Source organism: Cyclopterus lumpus, chromosome 14 (genome assembly GCF_009769545.1).
Source record: "Cyclopterus lumpus isolate fCycLum1 chromosome 14, fCycLum1.pri, whole genome shotgun sequence".
NCBI lineage: Eukaryota > Metazoa > Chordata > Actinopteri > Perciformes > Cyclopteridae > Cyclopterus > Cyclopterus lumpus.
This window is the reverse complement of record NC_046979.1, coordinates 5,294,039-5,314,416: the sequence shown is the minus strand read 5'-3', so window position 1 is coordinate 5,314,416 and position 20,378 is coordinate 5,294,039. Positions and strand designations below refer to the sequence as shown.

The 20,378-nt window shown below is 41.6% G+C and overlaps 1 protein-coding gene across 4 annotated transcripts; it reads right to left on the bottom strand.

Annotated features, from left to right (window-relative positions):
* Positions 1–6,097: 6,097 nt before the first annotated feature.
* Positions 6,098–18,852, bottom strand: LOC117742971 (cullin-5). Of its 4 annotated transcripts, none has more exons than XM_034550673.1 (19): positions 18,797–18,852; positions 17,163–17,272; positions 16,953–17,052; positions 16,600–16,776; positions 16,371–16,512; positions 15,626–15,771; positions 14,106–14,186; positions 13,483–13,621; positions 12,379–12,509; positions 11,246–11,353; positions 11,083–11,147; positions 10,865–10,997; positions 10,501–10,632; positions 10,187–10,310; positions 8,724–8,899; positions 8,262–8,423; positions 7,915–8,033; positions 7,418–7,541; positions 6,098–7,188 (listed from the first exon to the last, which is right to left on the bottom strand). In XM_034550673.1, the coding sequence occupies exons 1-19, from the start codon at positions 18,818–18,820 to the stop codon at positions 6,994–6,996; spliced, it is 2,388 nt and encodes a 795-aa protein (XP_034406564.1). In that variant the 5' UTR covers positions 18,821–18,852; the 3' UTR covers positions 6,098–6,993. The 4 variants fall into 4 exon arrangements, with proteins under 4 accessions (XP_034406564.1, XP_034406565.1, XP_034406567.1 ...); XM_034550674.1 differs by having other exon boundaries at positions 13,528–13,621; positions 18,797–18,850; XM_034550676.1 differs by lacking the exon at positions 18,797–18,852 and adding an exon at positions 18,469–18,756.
* Positions 18,853–20,378: the final 1,526 nt, after the last annotated feature.

The following is a 20,378-nucleotide window of genomic DNA, read 5'->3' as shown; positions in this document are numbered from 1 at the left end:
TTTCCCAAACTAGCCCCGTCGTAATCGAACGGAGATTGAAAATAAAATGTCACTCCCTCAAGACACAGCTTCATCCATGTGGAAAAGCTAATCCAAAAGATTGTAAATTGATATTGTTCTATTTGTTCCTAAACTTTTTTTTTGTTACAATAACTGGCACCGGGAAAAAAAACTGTCAGGTTATCCCCTTTTAAAAGTAAGTGTATGTAATGTCAAACTTGTTGGCAACTTAGCTACTTAATGCTCTTAGTGTTCGCCAGCTAGTCGCTAAATTTTCTGTCTGCAGGTGAGGTTATCTGAGCATGTTTGCTGAAAGCTGCTGTCTGCTGGTATAAGATCAGTGAGAACAACACAAAGCTTCAACTTCATCACATGCACAAAGCTGTCTGATTCTTGACTTGACCTCAAGCAGCAGGAATTCTGGGCACATTAAGACTATTTTCAGGCTAAAAACATGGCTAACCGAGCAGCTGTGATTAACCACTCAGGGCCGTTTCACTCTCACAGAACATGTTAAATTTGTTTAAATATTCTGATGCTACAAGGACATTTTTTACTGGGATCGTTCAACAAAGATTTGTTCAAAACGCCTTTTTTTTCTTTTTTAAATAACACCGTCTAGATTATTAAGCCGAGTGCATTAAGACCGGCCTACCACTACACACCAGTCTAAAATATCTTTGTTAAACTGGTGTGCCTGGTCTTGATTGGCTGAACATACGTGATGCAGCTAATCAGGGGTGGTGAAGAAGGGAAAGGGGAAAAAGCAGTGGAGGGCTTTCCAGGACCACAGACAGCATTTATCTAAGAACCACACGGAGAAAGCTGAAGAGCACCACGGACAGCTCCTCTGCTACAACCCTGAACGGGGCTGTAGTGCTCAGCCCGAGGCAGACACCCTTACTTTTGACCAATCAATTGGGCAGGAAAAAAAAAAGTAAAATCTACTTATACATCCAGGGAGGTAGTATTACCAGAGGATAATGGTGTGTCTGCCTATACTTAAACAATTTTCTCCACACTCCGCCTGGCATCACAAGGGAGTGCCTGTTACTTTAACTGTTTTATTCTGGGTATGATGTTGCCATGTTGTTGCTAGTGGCTCCAGGCTACCGAGTTTCTCTGGGGGTGACCATTTCAATGCGGATGTACAGCGAGCACGCACAAGGGAACATTAACGCATACTAAAAAAAATAAAAAAATACTACGGACAAACCAATCCAGTGGAAGGATCCACACATATAATTAATAAATGCATGTTGGCTGCAGGATTACAGAATTAAAGAATGATGCAAATATTAGCGACAAAGTACATTAGAAGCTATAATTATGATGGCATTAATGATAAGGAACAAGAGACGCCGCAGCTACTCTTTGAGTCCCCCGAAAATAATAATACAGCGATCTGTTGTCGAGGAAAATATCTTTCGGGATTCGATTGGAACTGTTTACAAAACTGTGCCGCACATTATTAATGTGCACCGCAGACAGCGGTAGATTCTGGCAGTGTACTGGTCAGAGATCAGTGAGGACTGTGTTCGGGTGTTGGTGGTGGGGGGAGTGACTGATTGAGTCTGCTACTGCTGACAGACTGATTACACTCAGACAAGAGAACACTGAGCAGTAATGCACCAGTATAGAGAGGGGGAGAGACAGAGTCAGAGTGGGAGAAAAGAGAGAGAGAGAGAGAGAGAGAGAGAGAGAGAGAGAGAGAGAGAAAGGTAGGGAGGGGTGCGCCAGACCATCCTTCATCCATCCTCCCCTCCTTCACCAGGGAGGAGGGCTATCCCAGCTTCCCATCCTCCCAGCATTGTGATCTCCTCTCTGCAGTATCTTCTCCTGCTGCCAGTTACAGTAGGCTTGGCCGTGACATGCGACACTACAAGTCACTTTTCTCCACTTGCAAGTCCACTCGGTTTGATTTGTTTTTCACTTGAATTCCTGTTACCACATCCGTACATTCGAATGTCTTTATTTACCAGTTAGCTGCGATGAGCTCACAAAGATTTGTGTATCTCAGGGAGAACCGTTCTTTAAACCAAGTTTTAAACTACTGTATTTGGAGGAATACTGTTACACATGAGGTTGCACTCAATATTGGAGTCCTGATAACAGTAATGTATTGATTTTTCTTGTGTTTCAATAATGTGGGATACTCTCTCTCTCTCTCTCTCTCTCTCTAATGAACAATACCACATAGGAACAGATTAGGGTGAGACAATTATGTTTCAACGATGTTACTTGAAGTGCACAAAGATTGAGGGACCCCAGATCAAGACACGATTGGGTCAACCCTTATTTGATAAGAATTAATTTTATATACGAGGGAAGTTATTTTAGTATTAACTTGGAACGTCTAATATTCCACATTGTATTTAGACAACAGTAGCAAGAATACAATATGTTATTAAATCAGCCACTGTGGAAAGTTCCCTGACAATTTATATGATTTTAGATCGTGTTAAAAAAAACAAAAAAAAACAGACCTTCTGGGAGTCTTAGCACTCCACTTTTCAAACCATGATACCTGGCAAGTAGCCTAAACCGGGGCTTACACAGGGGCACGGACTATAAATGTGCACCAGTCCCCTCTTGCTCTGCAAAACAATACACTTTTTGACATTATTAATGTATTATTCCACATGCATGGGGAAGACAGGCTCCACGGCATCAGCCAGAGGCACCAACGGTGTCCAAAACATGACTCAAAACAATTCCCCCTTTTGATTTCAGAATGTCTATATTACCGTTTATTCATTTGGTTTTCTGTTACCAAACTATGAGCTTGAAGATATCGGTGCTCCTGATTATTAATTATTGGCAGAAATGGCTCCTGAATATATTAATGTCAATCTTTTGCTGTGTGTTGTATTTATGAAACTAAGATCCACATTTGATACAATATAGTAAAAAAACAACAACAAAAAAAAAAAAACTTTGCAATACCTACTTAACATGAATCCGAGGGCTTAAAAAACACAAAAACAGCACAGCGGAAACATCAGCCTTGATATCCAATTTGCCGCTATTATTGCGCAGAATGCACAGCCCATTCACACCGATACAATACAGTTGTTTGGGAAATATTTCCTCTCACCCCCCCCCCACCCCCCGTCTCAACATGGTATCGGCTCAGCAACCCCCGTGCAGAGAGGCCACATAAGGCCACGACGGCTATACTCGGATCTCCTGAGATTTCACAAATCGCTTCGTGCGGCTCGCCGACCGCAGCCGAACCGCCTCTCCATCTACGGCAGGGAGCCCTCCAGAGCACCTGCACGCCCGGTGGAAGCGGTGTGGAGCGGTTTCACGTCGCGGTTACCTGATGTGAGGCCTCTCTCCCGTGGCAACGTGATTCTCTCTCGGGTCCTCCTCCGGGGGTCCAGCCGGTCCGGCTCTCACTCTCCTGGGGCTGCTGGGATTCCTCACCACGCTCTCTCTCTCTCTCACTCTCTCTCTCTCTGATCCGCTGGCGGAGCTCCTCTCTCTCTCCTCTCCTCTCCTCTCCTCTCCTCACCCGAGCAGCGTCAAGCTGCCATGGGGGAAGACCGCACAAAAAACGGAAGTTACTTCTCCCGATTTCAAAAAAAAGAGAAAACTTTCCCAAAATTCAATTATATTTCTACCATAGACTGACAAAAAGTCACACACAAATATCTCTAACACCAAACAGCAAACAAAGTTATGTTAACGGAAGTTAACTGACCGTTGGACATAACGTTTAGCGCTTATAACCGTTAGCTAGTTAACGTTAACCATAGATATAACCATTAACTACCTAACGTTAGTTAGCTAACTAACCTAGATAACGTTAACTAGCGGAGACCAAAACCGAGCTATAGAGAGGAAATAATGGACTTACATTTTCAGAATTTCCCAGAAGCACAACTCCAAAATAAATGCTAAAGTTCCGTTATATATTCTGCTGGATATGTAAATGAGCAGGAAAGCTAACGTGTTAGCTGTTAACCTACCGTTAGCTAAGAAGCACGTCTTATCCTATCAATTTAAAAGTGTGAGTGTTAGCTACTAACGTTACTGGTTTAGCCTAGCTGCCCTCAAGGGACTAAACCCGTTTGTATCGGTTATATCAACACTGTTATTTAGTATATAATATATAACGTCACATTGGACTCATAATTCAAAAAGTATATGGCTTCGGATTTGGCGCACACGTTTACAAACTCCTGAATGCTCTTATCTTTTATTTTGAAGGTGGGAACAGGAAGTGTAATATATATATATATATATATTGCCAGTACATGACAGTGGTGCTCAGGAGGGATTGCAGGCACGGGGGATGCTGCAGACTGAGCATGCGCCCAGCTAACAGGCCCGCTGTAATCCCCTTTGACACAAATAACAAGAGGATGCAATATGCTGTAATTAAGAAAACACTATCCACCTAATTACAGCCTTCCAGTGTCAACGCCCATATGTAACACCTAAGAAGATATGACTGAGATTTAATTAATGTTTATGTTTGAGAAATAACACTAAAGGCAGGGCTGTTTTGGATACAGGACATAAACACTGGTTATATACTGCATAAAGATACATTTATATAATTCGATATAGTAACTTATTTATCTTTTAATATGTACCATTAGTTAAATCCTGCACATTTATTAAAAATGTCAGCAGAAAAATGTCAATATGTGCCAGTTTTTTTACACATAGTAGTCCAATATAACTGTCCATCCACCAGTAGTGGAAGAAGTACCAGATCATTTATTGAGTAAACATAGCAATACATCACTATGAAAATACTAGCTGCAAACCAATATTTCACTTTAAAGAATCAAAAGTTAAGCAATATATTATAAACATTAAATACATTATGGTACTACTAACTAACTAACTGGGTGAAGCCCAGTTTCAAGTATAAATTGGCACAAAATAGAAATACTCAAATTAAAATACAAGTTCAAAGTTGTTCTCCTGACCCCTGATCAAGAACACACAGAAGGTTACCGATGGTGTAGAAACTCTGCGTCAACCGGAGGAGGCTGGTCCATAGAGGCCGTGGCCAATTATAAACAAAGAGTAATGGGTTGAAATAAACTATTTCCAAATGGCAGTATTATTTATAAGATATATATGGTCTCTCCTTTGTGGAAATACATACGTTTGAAATACTGATTAAAATGCTATAACAGCGACACCTGCAGGACAAACATGAAAGTGGTGTTTGGAGGCAACATGGCCCAAAAAAAGGCTTTTACAGCAGTCTAATTTTCCTTTATTTTTTAGATTCATGTTTCCCTTTTTTCATTACATTTTTTTAAATAAATGGAGCAGTAGCTAGCTGCATTTACCCAACGCAAAAGTGAGCTTGTTGCAACACTTTTTTTGTGCCAACCAAACCCTGCACAATGAATTAAGTTTTTTTTTTAATTTCAAAATGTCACTTCTTTTTTAATCTAATTTAAATTATATTTCCTGTAGCCTATTTCTTGTCAACATATTGTTTCAAAACCCTCTTTAAACGGCCAGATTTGTAATTACATGTTTAACGTTTTTTACAATTTACAATATTTGGTTTAAAATCATGTTATTGTCAGCTTTGGAAAAAGCCCACCTTGTGACATTTCTGTTATTATAGAGTGTAAACTCAGTTGACAACTACATTGAGCCAATCATGGTCCAGTATGCAATTGACATAAGTGTGATGTTGAGACTTGAAACACATACACTAGTTTAATAAACTTTTCTTGGAAGTAGGAGACACCTTGTGTACAGCAGCGGAACTTTTGGAGTCAACAATATTTGCAACACACACACACACACACACACACAAGTGTTGTGGAGGAATCGCCATTCTCTCTCATCCTTTAAATCGGTTGTGATGTTTCAGGACAAAAATGGGAAGCAGATCTCCATGGAGATCGTCGTCATGACAAAACTGGCGGTCGAAATCAGAGGGGCCATCAGCACCCGTGTATCTCTGCGTGTGTGTGCCACTTACGGGCAGAGATATATATATATATATATATATATATATATATATATATATATATATATATATATATATATCTATAGAGAGAGAGAGAGAGAGAACTGTTTACCTGAGCTAGGATAAATGACAAGCCTGTTGTTTGTTTTTGTTAATAATAAGGTGCTGTTTATTTAATCATTTCATTATTCACATCTCATGGTACACCCTGCTAAAGCCGAGTAGTATTTACCACGTGTAATACTGACCTCAGCTTCTTCCCCCAAGCTTCCTGCAGAAAAGAGAGCGGTCACAAACACGAGCTGAGCTCCAAGCTCGACTCCCAACGCCACCGTTGTCCCCGGGTACTGTCGATAGAGGTAAATGGATTCTGGATTATAGCGGTACGCTATTTGATTTTTTTTACCCAAGGACAGAGGCCCCCGGCGGGGGTTTGGAGTTGCCCGCCTGGTTCAGTCCTGCAAACTGTGAAGCGCTCATCTGGCTCTTTATACACACACACACACTAAATGTCCGGATTGAGTGTTTGATCACTTTAACTGCGAAAGCACAAACCAGCCCGGTCAGAGCAGCGTCGCCTTTGAGTGACGAGGGCAGCGTTTTGTTCGAGGTTCAGGTGATCTGGTGTTTTGACGTGGAATAAAACGGGAATGCTGCAGATAGTTCCTCAGCTTTTTCCTGTCGGCATGCCGTTTAGAAAATCGAGTGTCGTAGTCGCTGCCCAGATGACACAACGTGGCATCAAAAAACAGACTTTAAACAAATGAACAGCCCCATCTGGACAGAAAGGAAACTCCCTCAAGCTAAAAACAGTTAGAACCACTTGGTGCAGACTCCCACTGCAATCTTTGTACAACTTTAAGGCAGGAAGTTCCATTTCTTTTGAATTGCTCTCAAGTCTTTAAATTCATGCCTCCCTGCACAAGAATGGATTTTATTGTTTAAATAGAGGACGGGGGAGCCTGGAAGTATCCTAGTGTCCATCAGGCCCGATCCACTGAAACCAAAGTCAACACGAGTCATCGCGACGTGCCGTGCTATGCCATGTAGATGAAGGTGTTTAAATCGGTCTCATCCCGCTTGATGTACTTGTGATCTATCAGCCACTCGATCTGCTCCTTGATCATCTTCTTCTGTGGTAAAAACATGTTCTTTAGGATCTCCACCAGCTCCGTCTGCAGCTGGGCGTTGTTGATGCGCTTCCTCATCTTCATGATCTGGATTATGGCCTCCTGGGAGAAGGGAAACGCAACGGTGTGATGAATAGAAAGAACAAAAAAAAAACACTGGTCACGAAGTGCACTGTGAGACAGATGGATCATATTGTAGTCAACACAAACACGGGTGTCCGTTGACACGATGGGAAATGGAAGCGAAACCGTGTATTCCCAGCAGGTGGTGTTGCGTAATCAGAGAGAGCCGCAGCATCTTCACCTGCATGCTGCGAGCTCATATCTGTACCTGTGTTCTTAGTATCCGGAGCTGGACGATGCCCTCGTTCTCCTCCTCTCTCATTCGCTCTGTGGTGAGCTGCAGCCGACCAATCAGGTTAATCTTCCCCCTTTTCTGAACCTTTGAGTTTTTTCTGTAGAGAAAATTGCACACAGAATCAACGTACGATACAGGTTTACAGTTGTTAAGCAAAAAGGTTCAGGAAACGTAATTTACAGCGCGTGTCGGTATGCATGTGCAAATGTGAAATAGCTGAAAACATTTTTTTTTTAAACGCCACTATATCACAATTAATTATTTTATTCTGACTTTTCTATTAGATGCAAATTCAATTCATAAACATGTCTAGCACACAGTTTGAAGGTAACCGAGGAATCCCACGGGGAAATTGTAATTTTTTTTTAAATATTAATGCGCGAGGACATCATCGTATGTCGCAACATTGATGGAAGGGCTCCCAGAACCGATAATATAACGCTCAATCTGACACGATAACGTTCACTTACATGAGAGAAAAGTCCTGGTTGACGTAAAATAGCGTTCCTTCTGCAAAGTCTTTGGGCGAAGACACCACCGGCTCGTACGACAACACCTGCCGCTTGAGTTTGGGAAACGCCACCAGAGACTGGGGAGAAGAGAACGATGGTTCAGAGGGAAGCGGTGAGAACAAAATATCTTGATTGATAAAACAGATTGAAAACCAGCTACGTCAAATATATATATTAAAAGAAAACACTATACACTTACAGCGCTACATCTGTAGTTCAAAAACACATTTGTGACAATCCTGATGGAACCAAATTACCAGATTCATCTTCATGGATTATTTCTCTTACAACAGCTGAGCGTTTACCCAGAGAGTGCGTCGCAGCTCGGCGTCTGGCAGCTCGGAGGCTAGCTTGAGGTTCTCAAAGCTGATCCTCTCTCTGGGCCTCTGGTTCCAGGCAAACAGCACAGCCAGCTGGAAGGTGGTCACCTCCAGGTCGTACTGGCCCACCTCGTTCTTAAAGGTTATCTGGAGGAAGGACATTTTGTTTAGTCCCTTTTACCCCTCCCCCCCAAGCAAAACATATCCGCTGTATTCCTCAAAACTAGAAATGGTATCACTCTAATCAAAATCCATTATCTGAACCGCTTGTCCTTTTTAGGGTCGCGGGGCGCTGGAGCCGATCCCTGAGGGAACCCTCGCTGCCACGGGAAGAACATGCAAACTCCACACAGAAGGACCCGGGCCTGTCTTGCTGTAAGGTGACAGTGCTAGCCACTACACCACCCTCAATAAAAATCATGCGAGTCCATTCACTGTTGAACTCACAATGCCGTTGGACATGAGGTGATGCCAGTGCAGCTTCCTGCCACTGTGGTTCTTCTTGTAGAAGTCTTCTACCTCCGGTATCAAATCTTCCAGCTCGGTCGGAAGCGAGACGAAAACCTTCTCGCTGCTCCTCGACCACGCTCCAGCGTTCAGGATCTTTATGTTGACCGAGTCGGCTGCAAGGGGAACACGCAAAGATATCGTGGATGCGTGACAATTGCTTACATGCTGCATATTTTTAAGTTGCACAAAAATAAAAGTACAGTCTTGAACACAAGAGGTGGACATGAGGAACCATTTTGGACGATTACTAATTTGGAAAGACACGTTTGCTTTCCTGAGAGGAATCATACAATCTTATTTCTGACAGCTAAATAAGAAGCTATAGCGAGGGTATAAATGAAACTGAACTTTGCATGAAGACAGAAAACAGGAGGAAACAGCGAGCCTGGTAACTTGTTTGTTTACTCTTTTATTTTTTATATATATATATATATATATATATATATATATATATATATATATATATATATATATATATATATATATATATTCTTACTAGTTTGCTGTACTGGCTACACATTGGTGGAATAAATTCCCCATTGACATTAGAAACTCAGCACATCTTTAGTCACTGACTCAAGGTTGCACAAAATAATCATTTTAAAAACCTGTCTATCTCCTGTTTTCCTGGAATTTAAAAGGTAGATCAGCATATTTGATGAAGGTTGTGTACTTGCATGGACACTGCACTCTTTGAGGTTTTACTCACATGGTTGAACGCACTTATTGTAAGTCGCTTTGGATAAAAGCGTCGGCTAAATAATCTTTAAAAATCGAATGTAAATGTGCCGGAATATTTTCTTGGCAGGTCAACTCTGCACTCCGTTCTTTACGCTCAACTATCTCCTGCACCGTGTATATTAAAAAGGGATAGTTTGGATGTTTTGAAGTGGGGTTTAATGAGTTAAGTACACACAGTCAGTGTATTAACAACAGTAGATGGCGGTGGGCACGAGAAACACAGGAGTAATAGCGCGGCAGCAACGCAATGTAAACATATTTTAACCATCTAAAACAATCAATATTAGTTCAATAGTATCTAGAACGTTTTCACAGCTTTACCTTGCAGTCAGACGGTTCCTTTGACAAAACATTAATTTTACCTCGCAAAACATGGAAGTCGCTGGTCTACCGCGCGGCCTCGATCGATTAGTTTGATCGTGTTATTGTGTGACACAAAACTCACAAAATAACCCAAACAAAGTAACCAATCGAGGGTCGAGGGCGACCAGCAACCTCTCTGACCTGCGAAGGTAAATTAATGTGTTTGTCAATGAAGTCCGGAGGCTTCTAAATATAGCATACGCTCAAACGGTTATTGATATTTTTAGGTGGCTAAAGCAATCTACTGTAGCAATAAAACCGACTATGCTTATGAGACGCTCTCTTCTACCTCTTACCTGGTAAAGCAAGCCTGTTATGTTTATGCATTTCTTTGAACGATTGGTTGAGGTCCTCTGACACCTTGATGTCTTGAAACATCCTGGCAAGCTTGTTGACATAGTCAGCTGGCATTCCTACTTCCTGTTAGAATACACGACACCACAGGTACAGGTTTTTTTTGGTTTTTTATACAGGTGATAGAAAATACCTCCTCACGTTTTTGGCTCTACTTTAATGTGTCTGATGTCAAATAAAAACACATTTTCAAATTATTAAAAAAGGCATACTCTCACTCTTTACACACACATACAGCCATCCAATCGGATCTTACCCTGAGCCACTCCACCATGTTCTCCTCTATCTCGCTGTCCGCTGAAATGTCCAGGATGAGTCGACGGGTCAGGTGGGCTTTGTGGTAGCGCATGAACACGTCTTTGTTCTGCACATACTTCAGCACTAACAGCTGCAAAAAAAAAAAAAGAAATAAAAAAGTACACAGATGTTCACTGAAGCTCAGATTAAAAGTTTAGTTAGTTGCACATACATAACACTAAATTAAGTATAACACCTGCCCCGTCTCCACTCCAGTTAATAATACAGTCTACAGTATATTCTAGGTGACTTGTGTTTGGAACAATGCAAAACCAATGTGTCAATGCTCGTAAAGCCAGGGCTCATACCAACATGAAACGTACCACTTCCTTGAGCTTGGCCTCTATCTCTTCGGATGTGAGCTTCTTGCTCAGCGGCGTCTTCCTCAAGAGCATGTCACAGTAGTTGGCCAGCAGCTCTGGACACTTGGACTCCGGTTGAGTTTTCAGACCGACCCTGTGGACACGCGATAGGAAACGCTCAGACGTCGCCGCCTTCGGCAAGGAACAACCGAATGTCATAGAAGGAGCGCGTCCCTTACCCTTTCTGTTTCAGGGGGAGTTCTAATTTAAATATAGTGGCGTCATTCACAACAGCTTTATATGCCTGCAAAGGAGTTTGAAGAAACAGCACCGCGGTCAGTTTAAACATCTTCCGACACGTGTGTCCTACAATGACGCCGGCCTCGGGGAGGTTGCGCTCACTTTGTCTCGGGCCGTCAGGAAGCGCGGGTCGTCCTGAAAGGCCTCTTTCACCAGCCGACTGAAGCGGTTGAACAAGGTGAGCAGCTGCTCCACGTATTTCTCAGAGTCCTGCAACAAAGAACAGAAGGTGACACCAGTCAACGACGTGAGCCTGAAAGTCCATTCTTGACCCTGAAAATATACATTTTTACAAATTAAGGTCCACTCACTAGCTTCATGTGGAGCTTTCAACTGAGGACTGGACCGCTTATGGTCATTGGTTGTTTTTATGAACATGCATCACCCCCAAAAAGGTCAGGAAATAAGGAAAAGTAATCTGACATTATTGATAATGTATCAACATTGATCATTATGAGTTGTTCTCAGGAGGGTGCTGAAACAAAGCAATCTCAACGCAGCCAGGTATTTTATTTTAGGACTATGTTTTTGGCATCGACTACAGTATATTTATAAATTAATTTGTTTATATGCACATGAGAACATTTGTTTTTATGATTCAGAATTTATTTGATGCAATTATTGCATATTTTGTAGCCGTTTTAAGAAATATAATCGTCGAAGTAAAACTTTTGTCTTCATGTCTTGCAGATAAATAATAACTGCATGTTTGAGGAAAGTCTGACAGCTTGTGTGGTCCTCCTCCTCGCACCCCTCGCACCGCCACACAGACTCAAGCCCGATGGCCGGAACAGGAAGCTTGGTGTGTGTGTGTGTGTGGGGGGGGCATATAAGTGCAATATGCATGAGACAAGAAATTCAAAATGACATCTATTCCTGGACGAGAGGCTCATGCAGCAAGTGTTACAGATGTTAATATTAATGGCGTCCTCCTCGCCTGACGTTAGCTAACTTAATGGTGCTAGATGAGCCAGCGGTATCGAGTATATACTACATGCACGGTGATATGGTTGGTGTAGTAGTCCGGTAGACAGACAATAGTTCCCACATGAAACTTCTCACAACAAGGTTGTATCTTGAGTAACAGGGTCATGATGTAAGAGGTTGTTTTGGGTGCTTTGAGCTCCACAAGCTGAGTGCCATCTAGTTCCATTATACGCCTTCGAGAGGAGGCCGATGTCAGATCTCAGATTTCCCACCCGAATCAGAACACGTGTTTTGCGTTTGACACTCACAGAGGTGATCGTCTCGGCCGTGGCCACCATATCAGCCAGGCCGGCGCTCATGATGTGCTCCTCCAGGTCCTTCAGCATGGGCTCGATGCCGCTGGGCACTTTGTCCATGAGAGAGAACATCAGATGCAGCTCTGTGATGGGAGGGAAGGGCAACGTGACCACTTGAGGAAGCGGAAGTAGCACTTGGTCCGACATGCTGAATGCTGAGCTTATAATTATGCAGAATTAAATTAGCAGGAGACGAGCTACTTTAAAATCCATTACTGTGGACTCCCTTTGTTCTTTCAAACTACATAAGCAGCAGAATGTTAAGGCCCTTTATTATAGTAATTTACATTTGAATCATGGAACTGTCTGGTGCAAACATGTAGCATAAGCTAATGTTAGGAAGTTTAAGTAGATTTCAGGCACCTGTCATCTGGAAATTTTATTAAAGTACTTGTGTTTAGACCACCTTTTACGACTTTATTTATTTATTTTTGTTAAATGAAAAAAGGTTTTGTACAAAATAAAAGGAACTTGTTTATATTTCTCAAAGGAATCAAAAGAGATTTGCATCTGTAGTGAAATACATCGTCTTTGTGTTGGAGTACAATATTTGCATTACTTGATTTATCTCTATTAAGTTGAAAAAAATATATAGCGTACATTATATATATATATATATATATATAACAATACTCAATATGACTTCAAAGCTACTCTGCAGCAGCAAAATAATCAGAAAAAAAGATTCTGGTGTGATCGTTGATAACATCTTCAGGACCACAACAATTTGTATTAGTTTACTGTATATTTTTGGCAAATTGGCACGGTTACAAGTATGCAGAATTAGCTATTAGCAGTTTCTATATCACCGGATTATTTTGATACGATATAAAAAAACAACAACATTAAAACGTGGCGGTTCGAAGGCCGGTTCTGGGGCGTAAAAAGGGGGCGTCTTTTTTCTGTGATTTCTTTGCTGCTTCATGTTTCAGTACTTCTTGTATCATCCCTCATGCATTCAAGAGGAGTGGTGACGACAACGACAACAACAACAACAACAACAACAACACAATGCTGGCTAAGAAGGTTTGGTCAGGGCTATTTCCTGGTGCAAACCTGAGCTGGCTGTGCCTTTGGTGGGAGCAGTCCGTCCGTACTCACTGTCTGTCTCATTTCGTTTGATCATGCCGGGACATTCGGCTAAGATGGTCTCTTTGAACGACGTGACCAGCGCATTGACGCAGCACTCCATCAGCTGGGAAGATAAACACAGAGGGAAACAATGCAGTGGAAACATCAGAGAGATGTGTGCAGCACAAACATTTTGGGAAATATGCTCGATTGTTTTGTTTCTGAAACTGCGATAAGGAGGTCGATTTTAATCTCATGGCTAAAACCTCTTTGTTTAAAAACTTGTGGTTTGTTATGCGCTGCAACTATTCCCTGACAAACAAAGGTTTATCCGTCCACACGGCACTAATGTGCAACTCCTGTTTGAGCGCGTTGCCACAAACAGCCTGTGATCAAAGGCTCTCGACACACGAGTGCTGCCGAGTTGAGTTTCTATGACTGAAGACAAGACATTTGTGAGATTTCTAACCTCAGTTGGAAACAAAGGAAACGCCGTAGTGCATATTTCCCTAAACTGTTCTTTTAATAAAAAGAAAATTAAAACTGCTATAAAAAGGTGTATCTAATTAGTATGAGGACAACGCTACATATAACTGTAGAGCACTCACTGCTTGTACAGAGTTACAGTCACGTCTCGTCTCCAGGTATCGCAGTGCACGTTTCTCCTCTTCCCTCAGCTTCGAATCAGCCTGGTGAGAACACACACACACACACACACACACACACACACACACACACACACACACACACACACACACACACACACACACACACACACACACACACACACACACACACACACACACACACACACACACACACACACACACACACACACACACACACACACACACACACACACACACACACACACACACACACACACACACACACACACACACACACACACACACACACACACACACACACACACACACACACACACACACACACACACACACACACACCTACCTTAGAGAAAATTCCGAATACAAGAAATGTGCTGATGTAGTAGCAAGTTCTACGAAATCTCTCGTACAAGCCACAGAAGAAGGAATCATTCGTACGAGTTGTTGTTGCTTTAGCAGCTACAGTGCGTGGGACCATAGAAGAATGCATGAAACCAATCCCAAGAAAACCAGTCACGAATAACACATTTCTTGAAATTCATATATAATTTAAAAAAAATACTGGATTACTAAAAAAAAAAAAAAAAAAAGAAAGGTCGATGGAAAAGTCCTCCAGAAGAAAAAAACACAACATCTGGTAAAGAAAAGGTCATTGAAGTAGCCGTGTTCGACCTACATGAAGTATTAAAGCTTGAGCCAACTATACACGCTGGCTGTCTGACTGTTTTCTCTTCATCCCACCGGCTTATTGCCACAATCATCCAAAAAACAGGGAATAGGAGCCTCAATAGAAGCCTTGAGTTTCTGCTTTGTGTATTATCTTTTCCACGGAGAGAGCCGAGTGTTGTTTTCTTCCAGCGTGAGCAGAGGGCGAGCTGGAAGCTGCGGTTGGGAGCGGAGTGATCACAAAAAGAAAACGGTACAGAATCGCTGCCATTTCAAACTTTTCACGTTAGCAACAGACTAAACGCAGTGTCCAGTGCTTCTTAAAGCTACAAAAAAAAAAATATGACTAGATAAAGCGTTGGCGGCGGAGCCACGTTTGTCCCTATGAAGGTTGCTCGTTGAACCCAGATCATCTGCATCTTAGGGCCCATCGGCCAAGCGCACTAGCGTTTACTTTAACCCGCTTTACCCGCTGACATGATCGGCAGTTCTTTATGCAAAAGGGAAATAACTCTGGATTCGGCTGTTATTGAAACTCCACAACTTTTTTTGGAATCTAATGAAATCATGAAAAGGGCTTTTTAAGCGATCGTACTGGTGAAGTGTATTGTCCTTTTTGGGCCCGATGGCTTCACATGGCGGACCAGGAAGTTGGAATTCCACGGTTTGGCCATGATGTCAGTTCGGCCCTCTTCTTGGGGGCCCGCTTAAAGTTCCTCTCCAACAATAAATGGTTGTGACTGAACAAGCAATGTTCTTCATTAAAAACATCTTTAGGTATCAGGAGGTAAACACTAGAACTTCTAACGAAGAAATCCGTGAGTCACACTCACATATTTCATGTAGTTTTGGACCCCATTTTGCTGGAGGTAGGCGGGCGCCTGTGTCCTGTAGAACCTCTCAGTAGAATCCATGTACGCCTTCTCAAAGTTGTCCCTGTAGATCTGCAGCTTGTCGTCAGGGTTGGAGCACAGGTTCACTGCTCACGAACAAAACACAGTGCCGACACACAAAAAGATTATGGGAGAGGGTCAACATGTGTCGGCAGATATGTAGACAGAGGTGAAGTCAAAGAGATACACATACAATTATTTCATTACTGGCAGTAGTTGAAAATTAGACATCACAAACAGATCTGAAGAAGGTGCTACAACTCGAGGGGCACATAGTGAAGGGCAGAAAATAATAAAGTCAGATTAATATCTGCTCATGAGGTATTACAGACATATTGATAGTGACAGCAGAAAAAGACGGGGGGGGACATCAAAGAGAATTCTTACAATGACGGACACAAATTATGAAACAAACTAAAACTGAGCAATTAAAATACCCAGAGTTAAAGTCTTGCACATTCCTGCTGATAAACAACAGCAATAGTTATGAGTATGTAAGTATTTAGCAGTTATAATAGTAGCTGGAAAGGCTATGGTGAAGGTGAAGGATCAGGTAAAATTGGGAGTCAATGGCGTGATCATGTGATACATGATGCGATTCATATTTGTAATGTCTTAAATGCCATTAAAAGCTTCTCTCATAATTTCTCTCTCAAAAAATGTGGCGTGCTGCTGTGGGTCTCACCGTAGGACTCTCTCACTCCGATGACCAGCTGGGAGTCAAAGGCCTCTCCCAGCCTCTCAGCATGGACGAGCTTCATGGCACTATCTTGTAGCCTGTTTTTGATGTTGGAGAAAATGGACTCGTTCCACGTGTCCAGCATCAGCTGAAGAGGCAGAGACACGCGGTCAGAAATGTGACGACGTGCACAACACGCTCATTTTGGTTTTTTTCCCCCGCTCCTCCTCCTCACTTTGCGGACGATGCTGTCCTCCACGTTGGACTTCTTGTTGCTTCCCTGCTTGCCCATCAGAGTGATCTCCAGCTGACAGAAAGGCTTGGGCAAGATGTCACACTGCGTGAAGAACTTCCTCCACTCCACGATGTACGCCTTCAGCAACGCCGTGTCATCCTGGTGACTCAACACCCGCTTGGAAACGGTGAGAAACACAAGACGGGGCTGATTAAACCCTGCAGAATCTAGTTGTCAGATACCAAGCCGGAAACAACAGTTCATTTGTTTTCCTTGTAAATCAGCAACAGCATCAGTTACTCGTCTGCTTTGTAAAAAACAGGGACAGATTTCCGTCATGGTCGTAGTCTTACTGCTTGTGCTTGTTTGATGAAATCTAGGATGTCCTCTTTGAGGGCCTGGTGGATCTTCGCTGGACCTTTGTCGTCCCACAGGCACACGGCATGGACGTCTCTGTGAAACAATGACGAATGACCCGTCTTTACAAAATTCACCTTTTGCCCTCTTGCTTCATCGTGAACGCCCCGAGCCAGAAAAGCTCGACGCACTACGGCAAAACTTACGAGAACAAGTCGAACCACTGCTGTTTGGTGACGGACTCCTGCCGCAGCAGCTTCAGCACGATGGGGCGCATCAGCTCCCATTTGTCCTCAAATTGAAGGGAGCCTTTGTGCTGAAAACAGACGGGAGGGAAGTGAACCTCTCGATTCACACTGTTCATGAGCTTTGTTTGTTGTTGTCAAGGTGAGGCAGCAACAACAACAACACAAAAACACTAAATACAAGGGTAAGTTACAATTTAACTTTATGTGTGACGATTTGTTGTATAAAACTACAATATCGAGATATACTAAAGACTAGATAAGATTCAATTTTACCATTCATTGTCATTGCAGTTTACACAAAGTATCAGTACAATTAAAAGCAGTTTAAAATCTAACTAAATAGTGCAAGCAGCAGCAAAAATGCAAATTAAGAAGACATAAAAAGGATGTAAATGTGATGTACACAGGGTGATTTTGTAGTCTTGCCCAGGAGACATCAGGGCATATCTCCTCAAACTGGATTGAATTCAGAGGTTAAAGGGTATCACATTATGAGTCTAAGACGTGCCAAACTAGCATATTAAATCATGTCAACATATCACCAATTATTTATGCATGAATGAGTTCATCCCTTTAAATGTTGCTCCTTTTTCATAATTCTCGAGGAGTGAAGTACGTAGCATACGTTCTCGCATCAAGATGCAGTCAGTTAATTTGAATCCAAAAACAGGCTGAAATGTTCTTTTACGGCACTAACATGTTCTTAAGATTTGTTTTAATACCCAATCATATAGCCAGAATTGTCGTGACAAGACTGTGGGGTTTTTTTTTGGACTGCTTTATCATCCCTCTAACATTTATGTTTTAGTTTTAACGTTATGTCTATAAACGTATAATTGTGAAGGGTATTTGTACCACACACACACACACACACACACAATATATATATTAATAAGTTGCACAGGAGGATGGCCTGTCTGCCCCTTACTGTACACAGATACTTCGTATTCAATGCAAAAGTCTTTTTGTTTTGACTGCAGTGTAATTTCCCTCCAACCAGTAATCGTTGCACAGCTCTAACCTGTTACACTCACGGTGTAGCTGGTGAGCATGTATGCATAGTGGTTTAGTTAAAGACACGTTACCCGAGGTTACTTAGTTTAGGGGATTAGGGTTCACACATTGCACAAAAGCTGCTCCGACAGTTGCCTTTTTTTTGCCTTTTAGCGTGTTTTTAAAATAAGGGGAGGCGGTCTTCTGCTGATTCCTGTGTCACTGAAGTGACAGATGATATGAGAGGTGTAGCTAACGTACAGAAACACACCGATAATATCCGTATTTCAGGGAGCAGGTGAAGCTAACGAGGCGTCTCCCCGTCCGTCGTCGGTCCCACAGTGTCCGTGTGCTTCCTTCCTCTCTTAGTTCGCGGCGGTGTGGCCATTATATTCGGCTAAATCGGTGATAAGTGGCTAATGTTAGCCAGATGTAACTTAACTGCTCCGAGCTCGGGTCAACGCCGACTGCGCAGGCGCAAACAGGTGCCGCGTAATGTTCGTTAAGTTCGGGGCTAAACGGCAACATCACAGCGCGCGACTGACACGCGCTTCAGCTGGCGTTTAATGCAAACATAATTGAATTGAACTGGCTCCTACCTTTAGCAAATTAGACGTCGCCATGTTCCCCTCAACTTATCCTCTCGTGAAATCTCGCGTGAACTACCGGAAGCGTGAAGATTAACCTCATCACATCGGCGACTCTTTCTAAATATAGATCAATAACAGAGGCAATAACCAGTTAAAACCACCGTGTTGATTTGATTCTTTAATGTATTTCCTTTTACTTATTTATCAGTTATTACTTAATTGTCATAACCTATTTAACATTGATGAAAAAAGTATTTAGATCCTTCACTTAAGTAAAAGCACCAGTGAAGAAATACTCTTTTACATGTACAAATCCTGTATTCAAAATTCTAATGTATAAACATATATATAAGTATTCTTTAAGCAAAAAAAAAGCAACTTTTTTAGAAAAATAATAATACATTATTGGAATTATTTATGCATTATCATGTCAGCATCACTAATGTTGTGGCTGGTAAAAGCAAGATTAATGTAAACTATTTTACATGTTTTTGTATTGTTGTTTATAAGTTATATGTTGTATCTGTGTGCCTAAAGCTGTCGCACTAAAGTACTAGATAGTATAAGGATTTCCCTCTGAGCTGTTGTTGAATATTATTATAAAATAATATGGCAGAAGCATTTGACACTTTTTTGATTCTTTAAGGACATTTTTCTGATGAAACATCTCTATACTTAATTAACGTTTTGAATTCAGGACTGTTGGACTATGGTATTTGTACTTTCATTTTAGTAAATGATCTGAATACTTCTTCCACTGTCCACTCGAGTGCTTTACCTTATCAGTTTCATTCTTCCTTTTAATGACCTTTAGTCCACTTTCAGCGGAACTATACGTGTATGGTGCAGCTGGAGGCAAGAAAACAGTATTTGCACAGATTCAAGGACAGTTATTGTTTCTTACAATCAGGGTGACGTTTGTTATCATTCTTTCTCTGTCTGGCCATCTTGGTCTCAAACAACAAGAAGGATTGTAACATAAAAAAGGAACAAGGACATATTTGTTAAACAGTTCATGGGAATGAAATTAAAATGACGCAGAGAGAATTATGTAAATTGAAAATGTAGTAGAAAACGAAACGCTAAAGATTCATTCTTGCCATATTTGCTGGAATAAGCACTTATCCTTTACTTAGCAGAAGTATCAATATCAGAATCTATTGAGGAAAACTATTAACAGTAAAGTACACATAAATAATGAAAAGTAAAAGTACGTATTGTGCAGAACGGTTCCTTTCAGGAGTTATTGCGCTATAAACACTTTATTTGTACCTGTATTCTTTTAAAGTTATTTGTATTGTTGTTGTTTTTATTATTAATAATAATTATATAATTGTTGTTTTGCTATTATTGGGTGAGATAGCTGAGCTATAGTAAAGTATATATCTCTGTCAAATGTTGCATGCAATGCATTTAAAAAATCTATCTCAATATCTGGATGACGAAGCTCATAATGAAAATACACATACATGTATATATAAGGTATTTCCATTCACTGTTGATTCTCATCAGCACCCGACCAGGTTTGACTTCGCAGTGCAGACGTCCTTTTCGTCCTTTTATTTGGACCAATCGGAGCACAGGAGGCGGG

What these genes read in the sequence shown, in the direction of transcription:
- LOC117742971 (XM_034550673.1), bottom strand. Translation starts at nt 18,820, where the DNA reads ATGGCGACGTCTAATTTGCTAAAG. An exon ending in CTCCCCCTGAAACAGAAAGG is followed by an intron (nt 10,998 to 11,082) that starts GTAAGGGACGCG and finishes GCGTGTCCACAG; the next exon opens with GGTCGGTCTGAAAACTCAAC. An exon ending in ACATGGTGGAGTGGCTCAGG is followed by an intron (nt 10,311 to 10,500) that starts GTAAGATCCGAT and finishes GTATTCTAACAG; the next exon opens with GAAGTAGGAATGCCAGCTGA.